This window comes from Pleurodeles waltl, chromosome 9 (genome assembly GCF_031143425.1).
Source record: "Pleurodeles waltl isolate 20211129_DDA chromosome 9, aPleWal1.hap1.20221129, whole genome shotgun sequence".
NCBI classification, from domain to species: domain Eukaryota; kingdom Metazoa; phylum Chordata; class Amphibia; order Caudata; family Salamandridae; genus Pleurodeles; species Pleurodeles waltl.
Genome location: NC_090448.1, coordinates 631,879,886 through 631,906,309, shown reverse-complemented (window position 1 = coordinate 631,906,309; position 26,424 = coordinate 631,879,886). Strand labels below are relative to the sequence as shown.

Sequence of the window (26,424 nt, the reverse complement as noted above, 5' to 3'; positions counted from 1 at the left end):
TTCATGAAGAGCCCAGGAAGAGGATAACATGAAGTTATGTGGGTGGTCTTTGAGAGATCTTCCATCAGAAAGACATATCAAATCAACATTTAACAACTTCCAAGCAGTCTTGCCTTCACTCTATGGTCCTTGAGCTGTGGTCGTGGGCTGTGCAGATCGTCATCCTCATCACTATCCTCGTCCTCACAGTTTTGTAGGAAAGGGATCTTGTCCAGTACAGAGCTGGTGAGGCTGTCTTTTGTCTCCTTCCCTGCATTCCTAAAATGCAGAAAACAATGACTACCATCCCACACCAGAATGCAAAAAACATATGGCCAAGAAATAACCAGGATTCAGACAACATGAGGAGACGGTTTGCACAAAGCTGCAAGAAAACACGCAAACGAGGAAATAAAAAAAAACATCTGCAGCGGCAATCAATCAGAATTCCGCTTAACCGTAAAGCAAGCGACAAGAGACTGCACTGTTGGTTTCAAGAAGGAATGTGCCTGAAGGACGAGGGACTAACCATGTAAAGTGTTCAAGAAAACGTGCTGTAGAAATCCAAGAATAAATACATTGCAGTCCAAAGATTATAAGGATCAAACAAAGGCAGTGTCCATGACAGACAAAGGGCTACCTACTCAAAAATACCATGCATAACTAGCATACTGGGAAACTATGCATGCCACCCACTGTTAGGTTCTAAATTACAATATTGGGAGAAGGTACTTACTTTTAATAGTGATTTTCCTTGCGAGGATTACTACCCGGTGCTTGTAGAAACCTTGCCCTTAGACGATATGAAAGCATCTGACTATGATGGATCATTGTTGGAAAACTACACCACCAGGAGACTGGCCACCCTATATCACCTCCTACTGTCCGCCTTTAAAATGTATTTCACCAGCAATAGTATGTTGCAGATCTTTTAATAATGCATGGCTCTGTACGGTTTCTACTGCTGAATATCAAAGAATTATAAAGTCCAACAAAAAGAAAACGGTATGCTGCCACCACTGAGTACCTGCTGCTAAACTCCTGGTAAAGGCAGTAGACGTCTCTGGCTGCCTCCACTCCCTATTGCGTACAGTGTGTGCAATCATGACCGTGGATGCGGCTAGGAGCGCTGGTGCTTCTACTTCTCACTCCCTCTGCACAGACCACACAAATCTGACTGTCATTAGTATATGGCTCCAGTTTTAGCCTTTGGTGCTATCCGGGTCGTTAGCATCTCTGCAGTGCATGCCTGCTGTCTCCACCTCATTCGGCATGCAGTGCCTTTGCTGCCCAGCTCTGCCCTACCCTGTGTGGCTCCTGCTTTCCACCCCCGTTGTTGCCTAATACTACACTGACTCCTGCCCCCAATAACAGCGGCATTCTGGTAATCTTTGTTGGGCCACTCCCGCTCTTCCTCTGAGCAATCCTGGTGATGAGCTTACCAGTGAGTATTTTGCAGAAATCTTGTGGAAATAGCAGGGTATGGGGGATGGTAGGGCTGCCTGTGTGTGTGTTTGTGTGTTGGGAGGGGGGGGGGGGGGGGGGAGGGAGGAGCTACGGTGTTAGTGACTTGCAGTGGCTTTTGGCTCTGGCCTTTGACTTTGTCTCTGAGCTTAGGAGCAGTGCTGTGTAGTGCAGCACCAGCTTATGTAGTGGTGTTTTTATAGTGTGAAGGCGGCCCTGGTGCAACTTGTGGTCTTGGTGTAGAGTGTGTATTATCTGAGATCCCTACAATAACAATTATAATAGAATATAACAATGGTCGCCTCAGAATAGTCCCTGCAGCAGCAGCGAATTGCAGAAGAAAAAGATAATTTGTGGGTAAACTTGTTGGTCCATTTGACTGCTTTAAAAAGGCCACAGAAGCAAAGGCATTTGTAATATCAATTTCTCCAGTAACATTAAACAAACATTTTAATAATTCCCTAACAGAATCTGGGAACAGGAATTGGACCGATATCCCCCATCTGCCCAAGTCATAAAAGAAAGACTAAATGAGGACAAGGAGCAGACTAATTGTTTGATGGCTCACCAAAGAGATGGAAAACGGCAATTTTACCCACCAGTACACTCCTCTTTCAGGTAATATAGTTGACCTACATGGGTCACCCACAAATTAACTGCTCAACAAAAAATGATTTAGGAATAGAAGATGATTCTCATTTGGTTTGCTGTTACCAACCAGTCTATGCTGCGAATGGAGGAAGAAGTAATACAGGATATATTTAGAAAGGCTAGAGTGCCACTGTACATAAGCTCGTCAGAAATCCCAACTTCTCCTATAAAACCTAATTTCTCTCGATCTTGTGAATCTGGACTTAAAGTCAACACTGAAATTTGGAATCCATTGCTTGGGTCTCATGATGCCAAAAAAAACACGTGGACGGAATGCTGTACAATACAAAAATTCACCATCAGTCACAGATCTGGGTAAAATCCATCATTTTTTTGCTCGACATGAAATTCCCTTTTGGACCTACCCATTAGCAAATCAGTCTTGACCCTGCTCCCCATGGGAACAGTCTAGCCCGAACTGCTAGGCCAGATCTTCCCTGGACCGGAAACAAGCATCCTGGGACCAGTTTCAGGGAATCGCCCCCTCATAAGCCAGGCTAGCTTGAATCCGGAGCCATAGCAAGCACGAGACCCACGTCTGGGCACACGCTTTCCATTTAGAGCGACAAATGCAAAAAGAACAGACAATGGGCTGAATGCAGCAGTGAAAGCACTCAACCTACAACACGATAGATTAGATTTAGGAGAGTATCCACTTTAAGATTTAGCAACTCACAAAGCAGGTATTGATGACAAGCTGAATTGCTTGAAGAAGTTAACCCACTGGTCAAACACAGAATCAATCCAACTCAGCAAGACCTGCATGAGTTCACTAATATTTCACAAATTATACATTCTCCCAAATATCATGGAATCACCGTTAGAGGGGGCTAAAGTAACAGCTAGAGTAGGTAAAGTGCAGCCAAATACTATTAAATCCGTAGCTCACTCAGTGTCAACGTATTTCACCCCATCTAAATTAAAGAAATCTTTAAAAAACTCAAAAACCTACAAACACAATTAATTACATGTAAGGTGGTTAAACTAAAAGCACTGCTCATCTTTTGCATTTTTTAAATAAAACTTCACCAAGTCTAAGAAAGTAATCTTCATTTGCACAAACATGAATGGTCACTCGAGTACCAGCAGAAGACAGATGCTGCCAAGGAAAACAAACCTGCAGCGCTAGTGCGAGGAAGGTACACTACAGGGTACACTACAGGCAGACGAGCACTACAAACAGGCTTGTAACATTAAATGAAACAGACACCTGCGCTGCTTCACAGGGTCAAAACAGATCTGAAACTGGTAGAATGTGTGTTCCGGTCCTTACTGTAAGTGGCAGCCCAGGGAGAGGGAGTGTCTTTTTTCAAGGAACACAAACCATGCAGTAAACCACAAGAGTTAGATTGTAGCAAGAAAAACAGTAAGGCAGATAACAGTAACCAAAGTCAAAGTCATGCTGCGAGATGTGCATGTTCAGAAAGTGTCAACATCAGGACAGTGCGCATTCTACGGGCGACTAAACTGCAAAAACCCAGTCTTTATTCAAGAGCATAATTCATGCATTGTGTTTATATGCAGTTTGTTAACCTTTTGCATTGCAGAGTTTTACCTTAAAATCACTGTTCATGATGTTTGCAAATAATGTTCATTTGCAAGGTATTGCTGCAGGCTTACAGAGTGTATCAGGGTGTGGTCCCTTTCTAGGACCTTCTAGAAGCTTTCCCTGCAGCATGACTGGGTGTGGTTGTGGGCTGGGCCAGACTCTATATGGGAGCCGCTCAGCTCCACGTGCTCACTATTCAGAGGTCCCATGGCAGAGTAGCAGCAATTTCCTGAGCTCCTGTTCCAGACGCCTACCATTATCTTCCAGGCATTTGCCCTTCATTGTATTGGTGATCCTTGACCAGGGCGGTAAGACAGAGGTCGGGCTGGGCCCCCGATCCCGTTTTCGAAGGCATTTGAGTTTTTGGGCCTAGGTTTCATGTTGGAAGATTCTTCCTTGTGCGTGAGAAGGTGCTCGTGGTTTCTGGCATTTACATGTTGATATTCAAATCGGCAAGATGCGCGATTCTTTCTTGGCATTTGACCTTTGAGATTCAGGTCGGCAATCGTGTGCGTGACCCTTTTTAGACATTTGCATTTGGACATTCGAATCGGCAAGACGTGCGATTCATACCTTGCATTTAACTCTTGATACTCATTGTGCCCTACCATTTCTTGGCATCTACATGGTGGCATTCGAATCGGCAAGACGCGCGATTCATTCCATGCATTTAACACCTTGATAATCATGGTGCGTGACCATTTCTTGGCTTTTACATGGTGGTATTTGAATCTGCAAGACGCGCAATTCATTCCCGCATTTAAAACTGATGTTTTAGATCGCTTGCAGAGTGAGCGATCATTTAATGGCATTTACATATCCTTGTTGAAATCGGCGGTGTGCGCGATTCATTTCCCGCATTTAAAACTAGGTGTTAAAATTAAAGACGTTACATTATATGTGCATATTAAGTCCTTAATACAATTCCTATTGTGTTCCAGGAAATGTTCAGATTACTTTTTGTCCTCATGTAAAAAGACCATGTTTATTCTGAAAACATCATTCTAGAAGGTTCTTATAATCCTAGACAATGTGTAACATTTCATGATAAGTTTAATTGAGAAGTTGTATTAACCTTTCTTGATTCCTTTCCAGGTACCTAGATTTCTTGAGGCCTAGTTTGAGTCCAGTGCTAGGCTGTTCATGTTTTTTCAGTCTAAGTGTTTCTTCATGTTCCAAGAATCATTGAACTCTAGATTCAACAGAGGGTTATTTCATGTTCCGAGTATCATTGAACCCTAGATTCAACGGAGAAAGTTTTTATGAACCTCAATGTGATTATATCTTGATATTGTGTTGTTTAACCTTTTGCTTCCTACAGGTCTTCTTCCCAGCTGTTCCCTTCCTACTCCCCTTTTCCCCACTTGGACTCTCTTAGGCTCGGTGATATTTCTATCAGAGTTTTGGAGCGGACAGTTGTAATTACGCTTACAGGGGGCGAAAACTTAAGCGGCAGATTACCGGGCTCAGCCATACACCTCAACCGCTGGTGAGGAAAGAAAACGGGTGACCTGCAAATGGAGTACTAGCTTGCTAATAAAAATAAAAACGAGATAAGAACAATTTTTACAGGCCTGTTTTCAATCATTTGAGCCTTCGAAATTCGAAAGGCTAGGGGAACAGCTGTAGGAAGACACGTGGCTTTCTGAAACACATACAGAAACAAAAGAAAAAAATAGCGTGCAGAAACAAGCCTAAATGCACACAAGTGAAAAGCTACAAATAATAGGGCCATGCTCCCTGGGACGGAGCAACACACCAAAAGACAAGTCTCTTGAAAAAAAGCAATGGATGGCTGTAAGCCTACAGCACAAGTGCTGTCTAGGTGCGACCAAAAATGATTGCACAGCGTTCCTGGGATTGGATAAAAACAGAAAGGTGTCATATTGCAACCACTACATGGTGAAAAAGAGCATTCAAATATTCTTCAAATGGGCAATTGTTTTGCATAACATCTCATAAGACAACAAATTCCACCCCTATTGTGATGCAACAGGACCTGTGAAAAAAGCAATTTACTCAGGATGAAGACAACGACTCTCCCATATTTGTTCACTCCAGGGAATCAGACAGAGGGCTTGGTTTAGCCCTGGAAGAAACAATTGTGCCCCAGATGTGAAATCAGAACATCATATAGGGGTAGCAACTGTATACACCTACAATCAATATCTGAATCTGTGGATCAGATTCAAAATCAAACAAATGAATTACTGGTTTACACACTGTAAATCTAAAGTTAATTTCAGTTTCTTACATAGGGAAAGCATTCTGATGTTGTCATAATCAAAACAGGCCCTGGACCATATTAGGGCAAGCCACAATGTATCAGTTGGATTCTTTACTCTGATATGCCCAAATGGAAACAAATCCAGTGTAGTTATCTGGACTTAGTTTAATATTGGAAAGGACGCATATGCCCAAAAATCCCAATTTGAGAACTGGACAAAGATTAAATTTAATTACCCAGACATTCTTTTACCTACGGAGATTACAGACCAGAACTTGGTAGGATCAGATGAGCAGAAAAAAGTTAAACGGAACATGGTGGCTTTGCGTGTGGTGTCCAATACTGATAATAAACATTTTCTTTGGAATCCAGTTATAAAAAAAACAGGGAAGAACACACCTGAATAAAAATAATTTACGTTCCTGTAAAAAAGATGCAGAAAATGTCAGAGAAGGAAATTATGTTGTTGGCTTCCCATAGTCCTAGGTAATAAGGGGAACCATTGACATAATGCTACTATACCTTCCCCCTATCACTCAAAATATGCTTATAGAATTTAGGTGGCTTGAATTGTTTATTAATTGATGAAGAAGTCATACGCTTTTGGCGTTTTTCCCGCCGCACTAACAACATATTCCCAAAGGACGGCCTAAGGGATGCTTAGCCATTTCCTCTATATCTACTTTGAAGATGTAAATAGTCCCCTTAAACTTAATAAAGGTTTGACTATTAGAGATTATGATAAACAAGTTACCTGGGTACAAGGGATCGCCAGTAATTTTTATAAAAATATATGTTAATTTACAGAAAGTAGCAAAGAAGTTGGCCCTAAATACACTTGAGGAAATATTAAATTAATTAAAACTGCTATGTTCAGAAACGGTCTGATTTGTAATGGGTGATTTTAATCTAAATTTAACGGAATTGGAATTAGTAACACCACAAAACCACTTTTGGAACATATCTTTAGCTGAATATACCTTACAATCAAAGAGAAAAGATTATATAGATAAAAAATTAATTTAACTGATGCAAAGATGATCACCCCGCAGGGTCTACCAGAGTTACCACTCAGACAAATTCTCTCACAGATTACACTTCAACCAGTGTAAATATGTTTAACAATGTAAAATGATTTAGGATAGAATCTAGAATTGAGAGTGAACATTTTCAGCAGTTGATCACTGTTGAGACAAAGAACAACCGCAGTGTGTGATTAATATTCTTGGATAGGTGAGTTACACACATTTAATCTAGAAAGGTTAAGATAGCATGGGCCTATACCAGAGCAGATTATGTCATACTCAGCTAATTTTTTTAATCTAGGAGCTGCATCGAATAACTTCTGCGAAAGACCACAAACAGACATGGTGAACCCTAGTATTTGGGCCAACTTTGCAAATTACATGCTGTGTTAGTACTTCAAGTATAACACTTTGTAAAAATCAAACCCAGAGGTACTACAAAGCTCTGACTTTCCAGTAAAGGAAATTGAATAAAGAGAAAAGAAGACTGAACAGACTCACCTTGCAAGGGGTCTGGTGTAGGTTATGCAAACTTGAGAACTAAGAACTACCTATAAGAAAGCAATCTGAAAAGCAAAACTTGAGATTCAACATAAGTAATGGTCCTTACTGTAGTTTAAAGAATGTCTAGAAATTTCAGAACTTTGTAAATAATACAATGATTGGCAGTAAACGAGGAAGCAACTGAAATACCACGTAGGAAACTTGGATGAATTATGTCAGCAAATTCATGGGAATGATAGATTAACTTTCATAACAGAGGTTTGAGGCATTAACATGGAGGGAGGGTCTGGATTTATCTTCAATGATAAGCACCTATGCAAGGTTATCAGGAAGTCCAATCAGGACGCTGTCCCAGGTGCAAATGGCCTGCCCTCTGCCCTTTTTAAAGGGAATGTAACTTTCTGGATAAATATTTTGATACCATCATGCAATCATTGCTTTCTATGAAACAATATATCTGTTTCATGGAGAGTGTCTGTGTTGCACCCGTAGCATCAACACAAAACCACTAAAGAATGGCTATTTAGGGAATCCAGCCAATTACACATTAATTGCCTTGACAGACAGAGGAAAACTTCTTTGAATCACTACTACTGAAGGATTTACTGGTATGGGAGAATTAGTTAAATCTCATACAAATGAACCAGACGTAATTCCAACAAATTTTGGTACAAGTACAAACCTCACTACTTTAGCCATCTTGATAAGACAGTTTTGTGCTGCCTTTGATAAGATTCAAAGCAAAGGCTCTGGGCAAAACTTAAAGGCTGGAATATTTCACCAACCCTTCTTTGGGCAATCAAAATGTTATCTACAGGTACATGGATGGTTGTAAAGATGGGTGACTCAACCACAGTAACCAAGAAGATTTGGATATACGTCGGTCTCAAACAAGGATGTGTTGTAGCTGCTTTATTATTTAATATATATGAAGCCGATCTGAACCTCTCCATCACTGAACTCATCTGTAACTCTTTGAGATTAAAGTTTTATCCAATCTCAAATCATCAATATGCCGATAACATTGTGCGGCTAAGTAAGACTATGGTTGGTCCACATAGAATGACTACTTCATCCTCAATGTGCAATATGGAAAACAATATGGAAAACAATATGGAAAAAAACTTAATTTTGACATTTGGAAATCATTTTAAAAAGCCAGCAACTGAAAGAGAAAATGGAAACTCTCGCAAAATATACTTACATAAGAATTACTTTTGACAACAGTGGTTCCTTTCAGACACATGTGAAGTCGACCAAATCAAAATCTATATCTTTGCTTTTTGTATCTGCTTCAAAAACTTAATCTGCCACATAGTATTGAGCAGTAAACTTATTCTGTCTCTCAAGTGCGGTTCCAAAATTTGCAGAGGGAAGGACGCAAAATTATTAGATTCAATACACATTTTATATATTTAAATAGCTATTTCGACTGCTAAAGTGTACTACAAAAGCTCTAGTACGTCACACACACACACACCCACACACAGTAGGCATGTGTAAAGAAATGGCCCCCTGTTGCAGTTACCCCCCACTTTTTGCCTGATACTGATGCTGACTTGACTGAGAAGTGTGCTGGGACTCTGCTAACCAGGCCCCAGCACCAGTGTTCTTTCACCTAAAATGTACCATTGTCTCGACAATTGGCACAACCCTGGCACCCAGGTAAGTCCCTTGTAACTGGAACCCCTGGTACCAAGGGCCCTGATGCCAGGGAAGGTCTCTAAGGGCTGCAGCATGTCTTATGCCACCCTAGGGACCCCTCACTCAGCACAGACACACTGTTTGCCAGCTTGTGTGTGCTGGTGGGGAGAAAATGACTAAGTCGACATGGCACTCCCCTCAGGGTGCCATGCCAACCTCACACTGCCTATGGCATAGGTAAGTCACCCCTCTAACAGGCCTTACAGCCCTAAGGCAGGGTGCACTATACCACAGGTGAGGGCATAGGTGCATGAGCAAAATGCCCCTACAGTGTCCAAGCAAAACCTTAGACATTGTAAGTGCAGGGTAGCCATAAGAGTATATGGTCTGGGAGTCTGTCAAACACGAACTCCACAGCTCCATAATGGCTACACTGAACACTAGGAAGTTTAGTATCAAACTTCTCAGAATAATAAACCCACACCGATGCCAGTGTTGGATTTATTAAAAAATACACACAGAGGGCATCTTAGAGATACCCCCTGTATTTTACCCAATTGTTCAGTGCAGGACTGACTGGTCTGTGCCAGCCTGCTGCTGAGAGACGAGTTTCTGACCCCATGCGGTGAGAGCCTTTGTGCTCTCTGAGGACAGAAACAAAGCCTGCTCTGGGTGGAGGTGCTTCACACCTCCCCCCTGCAGGAACTGTAACACCTAGCAGTGAGCTTCAAAGGCCCAAGCTTCGTGTTACAATGCCCCAGGGCACTCAAGCTAGTGGAGATGCCAGCCCCCTGGACCCAGCCCCCACTTTTGGCGGCAAGTCCAGGAGAGATAATGAGAAAAACAAGGAGGAGCCACTGGCCAGTCAGGACAGCCCCTAAGGTGTCCTGAGCTGAGGTGACTGACTTTTAGAAATCCTCAATCTTGCAGATGGAGGATTCCCCCAATAGGATTAGGGAAAACCCCCTCCCCTCAGGGAGGAGGCACAAAGAGGGTGTACCCACCCTCAGGGCTAGTAGCCATTGGCTACTAACCCCCCAGACCTAAACACGCCCTTAAATATAGTATTTAAGGGCTCCCCAGAACCAAGGAACTCAGATTCCTGCAACCTAAGAAGAAGAGGACTGCTAAGCTGAAAAACCCTGCAGAGAAGACAGAGACACCAACTGCTTTGGCCCCAGCTCTACCGGCCTGTCTCCCCACTTCTAAAGACACTGCTCCAGCGACGCTTTCCCCAGGACCAGCGACCTCCGAATCCTCAGAGGACTGCCCTGCTCTAGAAGGACCAAGAAACTCCAGAGAACAGCGGCCCTGTTCACCAAAGACTGCAACTTTTTTTCCAAAGAAGCAACTTAAAGACAACTGCATTTCCCGCCAGAAGCGTGAGACTTGCTACTCTGCACCCGACGCCCCTGGCTCGACTTGTGGAGAAACAACACTTCAGGGAGGACTCCTCGGCGACTCCGAGACTGTGAGTAACCAGAGTTGCCCCCCCTGAGCCCCCACAGTGACGCCTGCAGAGGGAATCCAGAGGCTCCCCCTGACCGCGACTGCCTGACTCTCAGATCCCGACGCCTGGAAAAGACCCTGCACCCGCAGCCCCCAGGACCTGAAGGATCGGAACTCCAGTGCAGGAGTGACCCCCAGGAGGCCCTCTCCCTTGTCCAGGTGGTGGCTACCCCGAGGAGCCCCCCCCCCTTGCCTGCATCGCTGAAGAGTCCCCTTGGTCTCCCATTGATTCCAATTGAAAACCCGACGTGTGTTTGCACACTGCACCCGGCCGCCCCTGTGCCGCTGAGGCTGTACTTTCTGTGCTAACTTGTGTCCCCCCCAGAGCATTAGTATTATCTCTTTTTGCCACTATCTTACCTCTAAGGGGAACTCTTGGACTCTGTGCATACTATTCCTTACTTTGAAATAGTGCATACAGAGCCAACTTCCTACAGCATGTTTTAATCTCTTATTCTATTTTTCTAGCCAGCAATACCTTGTAACCAACTTTTTCTTCTATTTGAAGTTTCTTTCACATAGGATGGGAAATCTGCCCACAAAAGACTTTGGGCCCAATTATGACCTTGGTGGATGGGCTACCCCGTCACAAAAGTGACTGATATCCTGCCCACCATTTTACAAGTTCCATAGGATGTAATGGATCTTGTACTATGGCAGACTGAATATTCGTCAGTTTTATGACTCAGTAGCACGTCCCCCAAGGTCGTAATTAGGCCCTTTGTACCTAGATGGAAAGAAACATGGCTTGATGTAAACTGCATACTTTGCAGCTTTAAAGAAGAGGCATTGCTGCACATTGCATGCATATTTCCGGCACCTTTGGAGGCTGGCACAAAACTATCAAGAAATAGTTTTAAGCAACTTTTAATATAGGGACATGTAGGCAGGCCCTCATTCAGATTTTATATGCTCCGAATATTAGATTAAGTTGTAACTGTATTAAGTATATTTAAATTTGCTATAAATTATTCATCCCATAAACTGAATTGCACATTTTGATTTTTTGGCTCTTTTTATTACTGATGATTTTAGTTTTGTGTATGTATTTTTGTTGTTTTTTTTCTCCAATAAGTGTGCAGTGTATTTTATTCAAAATGGTTTTAATTGACCAAGTACAATAAAGATTATTATCATTACCAAAATGAAAAGGGTCTGGACAAGAATCCACAGAGAAAAACGTTTAACACTGTCTTCAAGTAAAGTATATGTTAAAAAAAATATAAGGATTATTTACTAAACAAAATGTTTCCAAAACCACTTTTCTGTACAACTCAAACACAAGAAGAGTTTCACTTGTGTTTGTGAATACCAGATATTTCATGAGCAAGTTAGTATTCATGGTTGTTGATGTTGTAAAAGAATACAAGAGAATCAACCATAGATCAAGCCATTATTTTTAATAGTAGAACCTTTTCCAACATCACTTGATAATTATTAACCAAGTGTTCTCAGTAAAACAAATATAACCACACATGACAATTCCAGTATTTCAAAATATATTCTGTTAAAACCGGCTGATCTGTATGTTAAATTTGTATTCAATAATGTGCACATCTACCCTAAATGGATTTGACTCAGTTTTGAAGAAAAATATTGTTTAGGAAAACACATGTAAAAAAAAGAAACCAGGCTGCAGTACTGAACTCCAATACCAGGCATTATTGCAGATTTATTTAAGAAACCTTTTGTAGGCTTTTTATGAGCAGCAGATAGAAACATGTGACCCTTCTTTTTTTGAAGCCCACTAATGTTGAGTAAGTCACTGCCTAAAAGTGTATGTGGATCCACCTCAGCTGCCTCCAACAAGGCTTGATACCAAAACGCGATTTCCTAAGGTAAAAAGGTAAAAAGTCTCTGAGTTAATTTCTCCTCCCAACTGGATCTCCCAATTTCCCCTACTTGTAACGATTTAATCCAACTAGCAAACTTTAAATTTAGAAACGGACCCCCCCCCACTCGCTCCAAAAATGTGGTCCAAGGAATCAACTCCACATTCTCTATGATCCGTCCCCACCATAATACCCCACTCACTTTCAGCGGGATTGATAGCTTATCAAGAAGACATACCGGGGTACCTGGTGAATCCCAAATTGGGGCTAATCCAGAATAGTAGGCTATCCCTAGTAGGTCACGAATCTGTAACCAGACCTTGCAGGCCTGCCGTGGAATCTTAAGTGTGACTTTTTTTTAAAAACCTTGGATGACCAAATTTATACAAAAAAAACTTGCCCCTTCCTCCGTGTGTGCTGTCAAAGCTTCCCACATTGGGGTATACTCAGACTTTTTACTTAAAATAATTCTACTATTCTTAAATTGAAAAGCCACATAATACTTCTAGAAATCTGGTGCTGCTATCCCGCCCCACTCCTTCTTCTTACACAGCTTTTCCCTTATGTGCCCAGACAAACAAAGACAAATCTCCCTGCAGTTTTGTAAACCACTTAACCTTGAATTCCAAAGGGATAGCGTTAAATAAAAACATAAATTTTGGCAAAATTATCATCTTCAAAATGTTAGATCTGCCTATTAAAGAGAGAGGGAGAGCCGCCCATGCTCCAAGGAGTTTCTTAGTCTCAAAATGCACTCTCTCAAAATTTACCTTTGCTACCTCCCCCAGATCTTTTATAATCTGAACTCCTAAATATCTGGTCTCTTGTTTAACTAACAGGGATACATTTAACATATTCCAACACATAATCTCTGTCTTCTCATAATTAACATTATAGCCCGACATTCTACCAAAACCTATCACCGAGTTTTATAGAGGGAAGTGAAAAAGAAAGATCCCTAGTATAAATCATCAGATCATCTGCATACAATGCAACTTTCTTTTCCCATCCCTTACTCTGAAAGGAGAGAATTTCCCCGTTATTTCTAAGCAATATCGCAAGAGGCTCAATATATAAATCAAATAAAAGAGAGGATAAGGGACAACCCTGACGTGTTCCTCTAAAAATCCCTACTTCCTGTGATAGCACATCGTTAATCAAAATTCTCGCTGTTGGTGACCTATTTAGCTCTTTAACTGCTCTAATAAAAGTGCTTCCTAATCCAAATAGCTCCATTACAACCTGCAAAAATAGCCAATTCACCTGATCAAATGCCTTAGCCGTGTCAAAAGTTATTATTGCCAGAGGGAGCTTCTCATCGAAGGCCAGGTCCATTGCAGCCAGCAAGTCATGGACTAAATACTGTATCTGCCTACCTTTAATAAATCCCTTCTGATCTGGATGAACCAGACCAGAAATTACTTTCACCAACCTTTTAGATAGCAAGCTTGTGTAAATCTTATAATCTGAGTTAAGTAATGAAATAGGCCGATAAGAAGAACATTGTGTTGGATCTTTACAGGGTTTCAAAATCAAACAAATTACAGCCTCAGCCCAAGATCTCGGTGCATGTGCCCCTTCCAGAAGCATATAGTTAAACAATTTCAATAAGACCAGGATTAATTCTTCCCTCAGTACCAAGTACAGCTCATTCGGGAGGTTATCTGGACCAGATGCCTTCCCTCTCCAATCCCTTAAAAACTTCAATTGGTTCCATCTCAGTTAACTTTCCTTCTAATAAATGTCGAGCTGAGTTCTCCATGCCAGGCAATCTAAACTTAGTCAGGAAGTCCCTAAACTGCTCCACAGAATTCCGAGGCTCATCTGAATACAAAGTTTGAAAAAAGGAAACAAATGCAGCTTCTATTTCTGTCCTTTCTACACAGATCTGCCCGGTAGCCTCAGACCTTATTGAAGAATGAAAATGTCACTTACCCAGTGTACATCTGTTCGTGGCATCAGTCGCTGAGATTCACATGGTCTGCATAGCTCGCCATCTGGTGTTGGGTCGGAGTGTTACAAGTTGTTTTTCTTCGAAGAAGTGTTTTCGAGTCACTGGACCGAGTGACTCCTCCTTCTGTGCTCATTGCGCATGGGCGTCGACTCCATCTTCGATTGTTTTCCCCGCAGAGGGTGAGGTAGGAGTTGTACTATAGTAATAGTGCCCGCGCAATGAAATGTGTAAGTATGTACCTATTAAAGGTTTAAATAATATATATACAAATGTACAAAATTGAAGGTAACTTCTGAACTGCTACAGGCTTCCGGGGAGGTGGGTGGGCCCATGTGAATCTCAGCGACTGATGCCACGAACAGATGTACACTGGGTAAGTGACATTTTCAGTTCGATGGCATCTGTCGCTGTAGATACACATGGTCTGCATAGACTAGTAAGCAGTTATTTCCCCATAAGCGGTGGTTTAGCCTGTAGGAGTAGAAGTTGTCTGAAATAGAGTTCTTAATACAGCTTGACCTACTGCAGCTTGTTGTGCGGATAGCACATCTATACAGTAGTGTTTGGTGAATGTGTGAGGCGTAGACCATGTGGCTGCCTTACATATTTCATGCATTGGGATGTTTCCTAAAAAGGCCATTGAAGCACCTTTTTTCCTTGTTGAATGTGCCCTGGGAGTAATGGGCAGTTGTCTTTTTGCTTTAAGGTAGCAGATTTGGATGCATTTAACAATCCATCTGGCTATACCTTGTTTTGATATTGGGTTACCTGCATGAGGTTTTTGGAATGCAATAAATAGCTGTTTAGTCTTTCTGATGTTCTTCGTTCTGTCAATGTAGTACATTAATGCTCTTTTGACATCTAATGTATGTAGTGCTCTTTCAGCCACAGAATCTGGCTGTGGGAAAAAAACTGGTAGTTCTACCGTTTGATTTAGATGGAACGGTGAAATAACTTTTGGTAACAATTTTGGATTAGGTCGTAGGACGACCTTATTTTTATGTATTTGTATAAAAGGTTCCTGTGTTGTGAACGCTTGAATTTCACTTACTCTTCTCAGAGATGTAATGGCGATGAGAAAGGCAACTTTCCAGGTTAGGAATTGTATTCCGCAAGAGTGCATGGGTTCGAAAGGTGGGCCGATGAGTCTTGTTAGGACCACGTTTAGGTTCCATGAAGGAACAGGTGGTGTTCTTGGTGGTATAATTCTTTTAAGACCTTCTATGAATGCTTTGATGACTGGTATCCTATACAAGGAAGTTGAATAGGTAGTCTGCAGGTATGCAGATATTGCTGCAAGGTGTATTTTAATAGAAGAGAAGGCTAGCTTTGCTTTTTGTAAATGGAGCAAGTAATTTACTATATGTTTTGGAGTTGCGTCTAGTGGTTGTATCTGATTATGATGGCAGTAACAAACAAATCTTTTCCACTTACTTGCGTAGCAGTGTCTAGTGGATGGCCTTCTGGCCTGCTTTAAGACTTCCATACACTCTTGGTTAAGTTGTAAGTGTCCGAATTCTATGATTTCAGGAGCCAGATTGCTAGATTCAGCGATGCTGGATCTGGGTGTCTGATCTGTTGGTTGTGTTGCGTTAACAGATCTGGTTTGTTGGGCAGTTTGATGTGGGGTACTACAGATAGATCTAGCAGTGTTGTGTACCAGGGTTGTCTTGCCCACGTTGGTGCTATTAAAATGAGTTTGAGTTTGTTTTGACTCAATTTGTTTACTAGATAAGGGAGGAGAGGGAGAGGAGGAAAAGCGTAAGCAAATATTCCTGACCAGTTCATCCATAGGGCATTGCCTTGGGATTGCTTGTGTGGGTATCTGGACGCGAAGTTTTGGCATTTTGCGTTCTCTTTTGTTGCAAATAAGTCTATTTGAGGTGTTCCCCAGAGTGTGAAGTAGGTGTTCAGAATTTGTGGTTGGATTTCCCATTCGTGGACTTGCTGGTGATCTCGAGAGAGATTGTCTGCCAGTTGATTCTGGATCCCTGGAATAAACTGTGCTACTAGGCGAATTTGATGGTGGATTGCCCACTTCCATATGTTTTGAGCTAATAAGCTTAACTGCGTTGAATGTGTTCCTCCTTGTTTGTTTAGATAATACATCGTTGTTATGTTGTCTGTTTTGACAAGGATGTATTTGTGGGTTATGATTGGTTGGAAAGCTTTTAGTGCTTGAAAAACTGCTAATAATTCTAGATGATTTATATGCAGTTTTGTTTGATGTATGTTCCATTGTCCTCTTATGTTGTGTTGATTGAGATGTGCTCCCCACCCTGTCATGGAAGCATCTGTTGTTATTATGTACTGTGGCACTGGGTCTTGGAAAGGCCGCCCTTTGTTTAAATTTATACTGTTCCACCATAGAAGCGAGAGGTAAGTTTGGCGGTCTATTAACACCAGATCTAGAAGGTGACCCTGTGCTTGAGACCACTGTGAGGCTAGGCACTGTTGTAAGGGCCTCATGTGCAGTCTTGCGTTTGGGACAATGGCTATGCATGAGGACATCATGCCTAGGAGCTGTAGTATTGTTCTTGCTTGTATTGTTTGATTTGGAGACATGTGTTGAATGACTCTGTTGAAATTGTGAATTCTTTGTGGAGTTGGCGTTGCTACTCCTTTTGTCGTGTCTATTATGGCTCCTAGATATTGCTGTACTTTGCTTGGCTGAATGTTGGATTTTGCAAAGTTGACGGTGAACCCTAGTTTGTAGAGGGTTTGTATGACTTGATTTGTGTGGTTTGAGCATTGTATGAGCGAACTGGTTTTGATTAGCCAGTCGTCTAGATACGGGAATACATGTATTTGCTGCCTTCTGATGTGTGCAGCGACTACTGCTAGGCATTTTGTGAATACCCTTGGAGCGGTTGTTAAACCGAAAGGCAATACTTTGAATTGGTAATGTATTCCTTTGAATACAAACCTTAGATATTTTCTGTGTGATTGATGTATTGGTATATGGAAATATGCGTCTTTGAGGTCTAGGGTTGTCATGTAGTTGTGTTTTTTGAGCAATGGTAACACTTCTTGTAGTGTGACCATGTGAAAGTGGTCTGATTTGATGAATGTGTTTACTACTCTGAGGTCTAGAATTGGTCTCAGTGTTTTGTCCTTTTTTGGTATCAAGAAGTACAGTGAATAAACTCCTGTGTTTATTTGTGTGCTTGGTACTAATTCTATTGCATCTTTTTGCAGTAGTGCTTGAACTTCTATCTCTAGAAGCTGTGAATGGTGTTTTGATAAATTTTGTGATTTTGGTGGTATGTCTGGAGGGAATTGCAGGAATTCTATGCAATAACCATGTTGGATAATTGCTAGGACCCATGTGTCTGTAGTTATTTCCTCCCATGCTTCGTAATATTGACCTATCCTTCCCCCCACTGGTGTTGTGTGGGGGGGGTGAGTGACGTGTGAGTCACTGCTTGTTGGTAGTGGTTTTGGGGCTTTGAAATCTTCCTCTATTCCTAGGGAATTGCCCTCCTCTATACTGGCCCCGAAAGCCTCCCCTGTACTGTCCCTGGTAGGTGGACGGTGCGGACTGTGAGGTACTGGCTTGTGTGGCCTGACCCCGAAACCCTCCTCTAAAAGGTGTTTTGCGGAAGGTGGTATAAGATCCTCTGCTCTGCGGGGAGTAGAGTGCGCCCATGGCCTTGGCAGTGTCAGTGTCCTTTTTGAGCTTTTCTATGGCTGTGTCGACCTCCGGACCGAACAGAAGTTTTTCGTTTACTGGCATGTTAAGTACTGCCTGCTGAATTTCTGGCTTGAATCCAGACGTTCTGAGCCATGCGTGCCTACGGATGGTAACCGACGTATTAATGGTCCTTGCGGCTGTGTCTGCTGCATCCATAGAGGAGCGTATTTGATTGTTGGAGATGTTTTGACCCTCCTCAACAACCTGTTTTGCTCTTTTTTGTAGATCTTTTGGGAGATGTTCAATGAGATGCTGCATCTCATCCCAGTGGGCTCTGTCGTATCGCGCTAGCAGCGCTTGTGAGTTTGCGATGCGCCACTGGTTTGCTGCCTGGACAGCGACCCTCTTCCCGGCTGCATCGAACTTTCTGCTTTCTTTATCTGGGGGAGGTGCATCCCCAGAAGTGTGTGAATTTGCCCGTTTTCTGGCAGCCCCTACCACCACAGAATCTGGTGGCAGCTGAGAGGTGATGAATACAGGGTCCGTAGGAGGCGCCTTATACTTTTTGTCCACTCTAGGCGTTACTGCCCTACTTTTAACTGGCTCCTTGAAGATCTCCTTTGCATGGCGTAGCATGCCTGGGAGCATAGGCAGGCTTTGGTAGGAGCTGTGGGTGGAGGAGAGGGTGTTAAATAAAAAGTCATCCTCTACTTGTTCAGAGTGTAGTTCCACATTATGGAACTGAGCTGCTCTAGCCACCACTTGTGAATAGGCTGTGCTGTCCTCAGGTGGTGATGGCCTAGTTGGGTATGTGTCTGGGCTGTTATCAGACACTGGTGCATCGTACAAGTCCCACGCGTCTTGATCTTGGTCGTCGTGGCTCATGGCGGTGTGAGCTGGCGAATGTGACTGGGTGTAAGTTGGCGAAGCCGGAGTTATAGGTGGAGGCGAGGGAGGAGGTGTTACCGTCATTGCTATTTGTTGCTGAGGAGCCTCTCGTGCTCCAAACTGAAGTGTTCTCTTTCTTTTTACAGGTGGAAGGGTACTGATCTTCCCTGTCCCCTGCTGAATAAAGATACGCTTTTGCGTGTGATCCACTTCAGTGGATTGCAGTTCTTGTTCGAATCTGTGTCTTTCCATTTGTGAAGACATAGAATGTTCTTCAGTATAGGAGCCTGAAACTGGGTCTGTTGGTGCTTTTTTCGGCTCCGAAAACCCTGTTGTTTGTTTTTTCGGCTCCGAGGTAACCTTCCTCTTTTTCTGTGCCGAAAAATCTTGGCCTCTATGGTCTTCGGCACCACTGTCTCGGCGTCGATCCGTGTCGACACCGAACTCTCGGTGTCGATGCTTCTCTTTAGCACTCTCTCGGTCCCGAGGAGGCTGCGTGCCGGTGTCTCGACCGGAGTCGGACGATCTCGACACTGAATGGGCCTTTTTCGGTGCCGATTGTTGGTCACCGTGAATTTGGGTTGAGCCATGGCCGGTTGGCAGTGGCATCCCCTGGGCCTTTTTGCCTTTTTTAATTTCTGATCTCGACGTCTTACTCACAGTTTTTGTATTGTCGAGTTCGTCGGAGTCTGAATCCTGGATGGAAAAGGATTCCTCCTGTTCCTCTTCTGTCTCGAACTGCCGATGCTCTTTTGGCGTGGACGCCATCTGCAGTCTTCTCGCTCGACGGTCGCGCAGAGTTTTTCGGGACCGGAACACCCGACAGGCCTCACAGGATTCTTCGCTGTGCTCGGGTGACAGGCACAGGTTACAGACCGAGTGTTGGTCCGTATAGGGATATTTGTTGTGGCATTCAGGGCAGAATCGAAACGGGGTCCGTTCCATCGGCGTTGTTCTCCACGCGGCCGGGCCGACTAGGCCCCGACGGTGTGCCGAAATCTACCCCTAAGGGCACCGAAGCGCTTCGATGTTCAATGCGTCGTCGTATGTGTTTATCTCGAACCGGATCACAACGATACCGTCGAAAATCTTCCGTTTTCAGCTATCTTTCCGTTCCGAAACTCGGAGCGACAGGAACACGTCCGAACCCGATGGCGGAAAGAAAACAATCGAAGATGGAGTCGACGCCCATGCGCAATGAGCACAGAAGGAGGAGTCACTCGGTCCAGTGACTCGAAAACACTTCTTCGAAGAAAAACAACTTGTAACACTCCGACCCAACACCAGATGGCGAGCTATGCAGACCATGTGTATCTACAGCGACAGATGCCATCGAACATATATTTCTTTGAACGATCTGACTTGGTTTTCCAGGCTAATAATTTACTGCATCCTTCCCCGTATTCATAATGCGCATACTGACTGGTTTCCCATTTCTTCCTTTCTTGCCTTTCTAAAAAACACTCCAAGTTCAGATGTGCTTTTTCATACTGCTGCTCAAGTATCCTTAGTTGAACCTTATTCTCCGTTTTCTGTGCAGCCGGTATGGACTCCTGCAAAGTTGCCATTCTGGTCTCAATATTACATAAATTCCCTTGTTCCTTACTATGCCTATATGCGGCCAAACTAATCAATCTCCCCCTTATATAGGCTTTGTATGCGTCCCATATTATCTGCAAGCTAGCTGAACCCTGATTCAACTCAAAGAATACTCTTGTGTCTTTTCTTAATATCTCAATTACCAAGTCATCCAATAATAATGAACGACTTATTGTACACCAAACCCTAGGGACTTGCATCGTAAAGGAAAGATACAACTTCACAGCAGCATGATCTGAGAGGTGTGCCGGGGCATGAGCTACATAAGAAACGTTCCCAAGCAGGCTATTTTGCAGTAAAAAGAAATCTATTCTGGACTTATGCCCATATTTCTTATTATGAATGGTGAATCTGGGCCCCCCCCCCCCCGACCTGCCAAACATCCGCAAGCCCCAAATCAATCATCGCCTGTTTTACCACTGACCTACTTCTAGGGGAATTAACAGTCTCCCGGGTGGTGGATTTGTCCAAATCCAAATTCAACAATATGTTGAAATCCCCTCCTAACACAACCGGATACTTAGTTTTTAAGAGAAGGTTATAAAGTTCTGTAAACGGGGTGAAATCATCCATATTTGGGCCATAATATCCTGCAATCGTAAGCCATAACCCAAAAAAACAAACCTCAACCACCACCCATCTACCCTTTGAATCTACCTACAAATCACCTATCTGTAGCCCCTTAGTTTGTTTCTCTTTAAAAAGAATAGCAACGCATTTAATCGAGCACAATTGATTAGTCACTATCCCACGGGAGATCCACCGTGAGTTTCTAAGCACATTATCCCATTCTTTTCGTGAGAGATGAGTCTCCTGTAAAATAATCACATCCTCTTCTGCCTGTCTGAGAAACTCCAGAATCTTTCTTCTTCTACGCTCGACCCTTAACCTGTTGATATTCCATAAAATTATTTTTTTTTAAAGTAAACCCTCCTGCTTACCCATCTTCTAGAGAGACTTCTTGGGCCCTTCCCTTCTCCAATTGTAACAAAAACCTCCTGAGGACTTTTATATTTTTATCTTTTCTACCCCCCATGCTCCCACACCCAAAACACACTCCTCATAACACACAAACCCCCCTCATACCCATGACCCATCCACCCGTGGGAACCCTAATTTCTTTTAGCGGGACAACCATAGTTACCCCGTAGAGCACTCCGTACACCAGAGTATATCCAATCATACCATCATTACAACATTATTGTGACGCCTTCATCCGTTCTATAAGGACCCTAACCTCCTATGGATCTCTTATGTGGTGAGTTTTATTCTGCCACATAATCCGTAGGGCCACTGGGAATCTCAGCTGCACTGTTGCCCCCAATGAACAGAGCTCCTGCATTAGTTTCCCCAGCTCCCACTGTCTGTCCAAGGTCGCTCTAGAAACATCTGACCGTATTCTAAAAGACCAGTCACCTTTGACAAAATTTCCCACCTTCAAGGCCTCGGACAGGATCTTCTCTTTTATTGAATAAGTAGCAAAATTCACTAGGATTTTTCTGGGGGATTTCCTACCCGCGTTCTTTTTGAATGGATCTCGATGTATTCTTTGAATATCGTCCTCCAATTTCAAGTGCTAAACCTGGCATTGGGTCTTTTATCAAAGAGGTCATATATCCCTTAAGATCCGCCCCTTCCGGGACTCCTAGAACCCTAATATTGTTTCTTCTCATATGGTTCTCCAAAAACTCTAATTTATCCTTGAGGTTCCTCTCCCCACGTTTAAGCTGCAAGATATCTTGAGTATTGCCCAACACCCGCCCTTTTTGTTCTTCCACGGCCTCCTCCACCTTACCAACCCTATCTGTCAACTGATTAATCTTGGTCTCCAAAACCATACACGCTTCCTGTATCTTAGCTTGGTTACTCTCAGAAATCTTGAACTTTTCCAGAATCTCTTTCGTGAGGGAAACCAAAAGTTTGTAAACAACCCCATTGCTAGGCTCTGTGGGGGCTAAGGTACTGGGCTCAAAAGGAGGGGCCTGTAAGAGTAAGGGATCCTCTCTGCTCCCTGAAAGACCACTCCTTATTTGAGGCATCTGGGACATCTGAGCCTCACGCCTCTCCAGAGACTCCTGTTCCAATGCCTCCGAGCCCCCTAAGGCCAGTTGTGCTTCCATGGGTAAAGGAGAGATCTCACTCGCCTCCTCCACCCCTGGCTGAAAATATTTAGCTATTGAACCTAGGGTAGCACTTTTTCCCCCAGAGTCACCAGTACCGCCCGTATAGTTCTCCAACTCACCCAGACTCCCCTTTATTCGAGATTGGCTCCTCCTTTTGGTTAAGCATACATTATCCACAGTTATACTATTTTCCGACCCCCGAGAGCCGGGCTTACCTTTTTGCGTCGCCCCTAGCTTGATAGCGCCTACCTGGGGACCTTTCAAATAGTGCTTAACCAGGGACATTAATGCTGGTCCAGATGTCTCTTCTCCCTGCTTCTATGTTTCTGTTAAACCAGCCCCAGGAAATGTTATTGGGCCTCAAGGCTGCACCTGGAGGTGTAGCGTCTTCCCCGAGGCACACCCCTTACAGCCTCGCTCCACACTCCCAAGGTTGAGTGAGACCTCCAACGTCTCTCTCCACATGTGCCTTTAAATGAGCTTCTACCTGCCGCTACAGCGGCTCCAGCGTAGATATGGGCCAGAACATCCAAAATGCTTTGCAGTGGTTTACAGCCTCCCGCTGCAGGCTGGGAAAGAAAGAGAAAAATGCGAACCCAAAAAAAAAAGGCTTGCGTCGGAGTTGCCGCAACCTCAGGGGCTACAGTCTTGCTCAGTGCTCTTAAATCTTGAGCAAAACAAGAAATGGGGACTTTCTCACAGGTAGAGTTAAAATATTTGCAAGGGATATATTTTCCTTCAATAGCCCTACAGCAGAATAGCTCAAATACCTGGTAGCCGGTTTGCCTTGGTGAGAAGAAGAAAGGAAAAACATGGTTCCAAAAGACAAAAAAACAAAAACGGGCTCGCGTCGGAGCCGCCTGCATCCAACCTAGTGCTGCCTCAGCGCACCCGGCAAGCCCCTCCTCCTCAGTCAACGTTGCGTCGTTCAGCCCCCCCGTACTGAGCAGTCGCGGCTCAGCAACTTAGCTGACAGCCATGTTCCCTAGCATTTGGTTTCTTGTGAGACAGTTACTGGGAAAAGCTGTACTCACGGCTGACCACTTATCAGCACAGTCATTAGTCACTCTAACAGAGTTTAAAAAAAAAAAAAAAAAAAATTGAAAGAAATCTATTTCAAATTACTGGTGTGGCTAGTAGTCATCAAGCACCCCAATGTCATCCCAAAGGTCACTGTTGTTCACCCAAACAGAGAATTTGGAGTTCTAATATAATGGAATTCCATTCAACTGGCCTGACCCGACTAAGGATGGGACTCGGAAGGTCAAACTCTGTGTTTCCACATGCTATGTGATGAGGAGGCTGGAAAGAGGCAATGGGTGTACCACTGATTAATGATTGTATACAATTGGATTATTATGTGGTGTAGTTGTGAAACTTCACAATGTTATAATGTCAGTCTTTATCAGGTCCAGTAAGGTTTCTTTCATACAACCTTTTAATGAGTCCTGGGTAGCTGATGCAAAGAGCATCAGACTTAATCAAAGGAACTGGTATAAAGCATTTAGAAGTACCAAAAAGTAAGAAACATGACAATAAAAGTCCAAAACCTATTTATAAAAATAGTGTATTTTTAGCTTTAAATAAACACCAAAACAAAACTAGTTTAACTTAGTCTTAGATGCAATAAATTGGTCAACTTGTCTCCCGGTTCTAAGGTTTTCGTGTCTTCCTTGTACGCAAAATGCTTTTTCTTAGTCATCAACAAGAGTCCATTTTGATTTTGGCCATGGATCCCATAGGCTTGGATACATCTAGGGCAGGCCAGGACTCTGCATCCCAGTAGGCTCTTCGGCATCCAGAGGCGGGCAAGCCATCCTGGGCAGCCAGACACCAGAGTGCAGGCATTCTGCAGCTTTTGTATTCCTGGTGCTGAACAGGAAAACTAGCTCTTGGAGTCACATCTTCTGTCCTAGCCGTAGTGGAGCTCTTTCCATGGCTGAAGGTAGCAGGCTCAGTCCTCTTTGCAGGTCCTTTGGGTGCAACAAGTGCAGTCCAGCCTTTGTTTCAGTCTCTTTTTTTCTGGGTGAAGGGAAAACGATGGCTATCTGTCTTCTGCCTCCTTTCCAGTCTCGTCGTGATCTGAGACTCTGGGTCTGCAGTGCCTATGTTATGCCATTTTCTTGCTTGTGGGAGGAGAGGATTTAACATCCAAAGATGCAATAGTTCCCACGAGGAAACACTTTCCACTTCACATCACTTCCTGGGAGTTTGGCCACCAAACAATCTCAGGATACTCCTCTCTACCCAAATCAAAGATGGGCATGCCTTCTTCCCCCCTGTGAGAAGAGCTCTGGGCACACTCCTGGGGTGTACCCAGCAGAATGAGCCACTCCTCCTGGAAAACTGGTTCTCTTGATAAGGTGCTAGCTTATTTGCCTACACAAAGAAGCAAGCCCGGGAAGGTGTGAGTGCCATTAGCTGCAAAGAGACAGTAGATTTTTTGAGGCGCTTCCATTAGCGGCCGCTGCCTGTTAGTCATCCTGCTGAAAGAGAACACACCTTCAGCCACTCTTTGTTCCCTGTTTCTGGGAGCACTTCAGATTTCCTTTCAAGGGGCAGCATGTTGTCTGAGGAACAGCTGCTGCAGCAGGTTAGCCAATGGAACCACCGTCTTTGCTACAGTGAAAAGAAACTTTTCGTATTTTCCCTTTCAGGGCATGTTAAACACAAAAGGAGCATGCCCTTCTTTTTCATATTAGGTACGCTGTCTGGTGGGATACCAATGCCTTCATTAAGGGTGGCTTACCAATGCTAACAAGCAAAGGCAACAGGTCTCTACTATGCAAGAGCTATTGGTTTCAACAATGTGTTTTAGCTATGTTGTACATAAGCGTGGCTGCTGTCCAGCATGGCTAGAAGTTAGTGGTGTTAGTGGAGTTTTGTAGAGTGGAATGGTGAAGAGTACAGTGTTGTGGAGTGGCAGAAAGTGTTGTGTGTTAGAGTTATATAGATTGTAGTTGCGTAGAGCAGCACAGAGCAGAGTGCATTGGCGTAGAGTGTTGAAGAGTACAGTGGTGTAGAGTTCAGTGGCACTGAATTCACCGGCATGGAGTGCAGTGGCGTAGAGTATGGCAAATGAGAGCGGCGCATGGACGAGGAGAGCAGCTCAAGGGAAAGCGGAGCAGTGGCAGAGTGCAGTGGCGTAGAGTGGTGTAGGGTGGTACAGAGTGAAGTAATGCAGAGCAGAGTGGCAGAGAGTACAGTGTTGTAAAGGAGAGTGTCAGAGTGCACTGGTGTACAGTGGAGTAGAGAGCAAAGGCGTAGAGTACAGCGATGCAGAGTGGAGTGACAGTGGTATAGAGTGGAGTGACAGTGGTATAGAGTGGAGTGACAGTGGTATAGAGTGGAGTGACAGTGGTATAGAGTGGAGTGACAGTGGTATAGAGTGGAGTGACAGTGGTATATAGAGTGGAGTGACAGTGGTATATAGAGTGGAGTGACAGTGGTATATAGAGTGGAGTGACAGTGGTATATAGAGTGGAGTGACAGTGGTATATAGAGTGGAGTGACAGTGGTATATAGAGTGGAGTGACAGTGGTATATAGAGTGGAGTGACAGTGGTATATAGAGTGGAGTGACAGTGGTATATAGAGTGGAGTGACAGTGGTATATAGAGTGGAGTGACAGTGGTATATAGAGTGGAGTGACAGTGGTATATAGAGTGGAGTGACAGTGGTATATAGAGTGGAGTGACAGTGGTATATAGAGTGGAGTGACAGTGGTATATAGAGTGGAGTGACAGTGGTATATAGAGTGGAGTGACAGTGGTATATAGAGTGGAGTGACAGTGGTATATAGAGTGGAGTGACAGTGGTATATAGAGTGGAGTGACAGTGGTA

The 26,424-nt window shown here is 43.5% G+C and overlaps 1 protein-coding gene across 1 annotated transcript in view; it reads right to left on the bottom strand.

Moving 5' to 3' along the window:
- STRN4 (striatin 4) overlaps positions 1-26,424 on the bottom strand; it is a 364,118-nt gene that overhangs the window by 195,896 nt on the left and 141,798 nt on the right. The window contains exon 6 of the mRNA XM_069207665.1: positions 114-258. Within this exon, the coding sequence (XP_069063766.1) occupies positions 114-258 (145 nt within the window). The remainder of the gene's footprint in view (positions 1-113; positions 259-26,424) is intronic.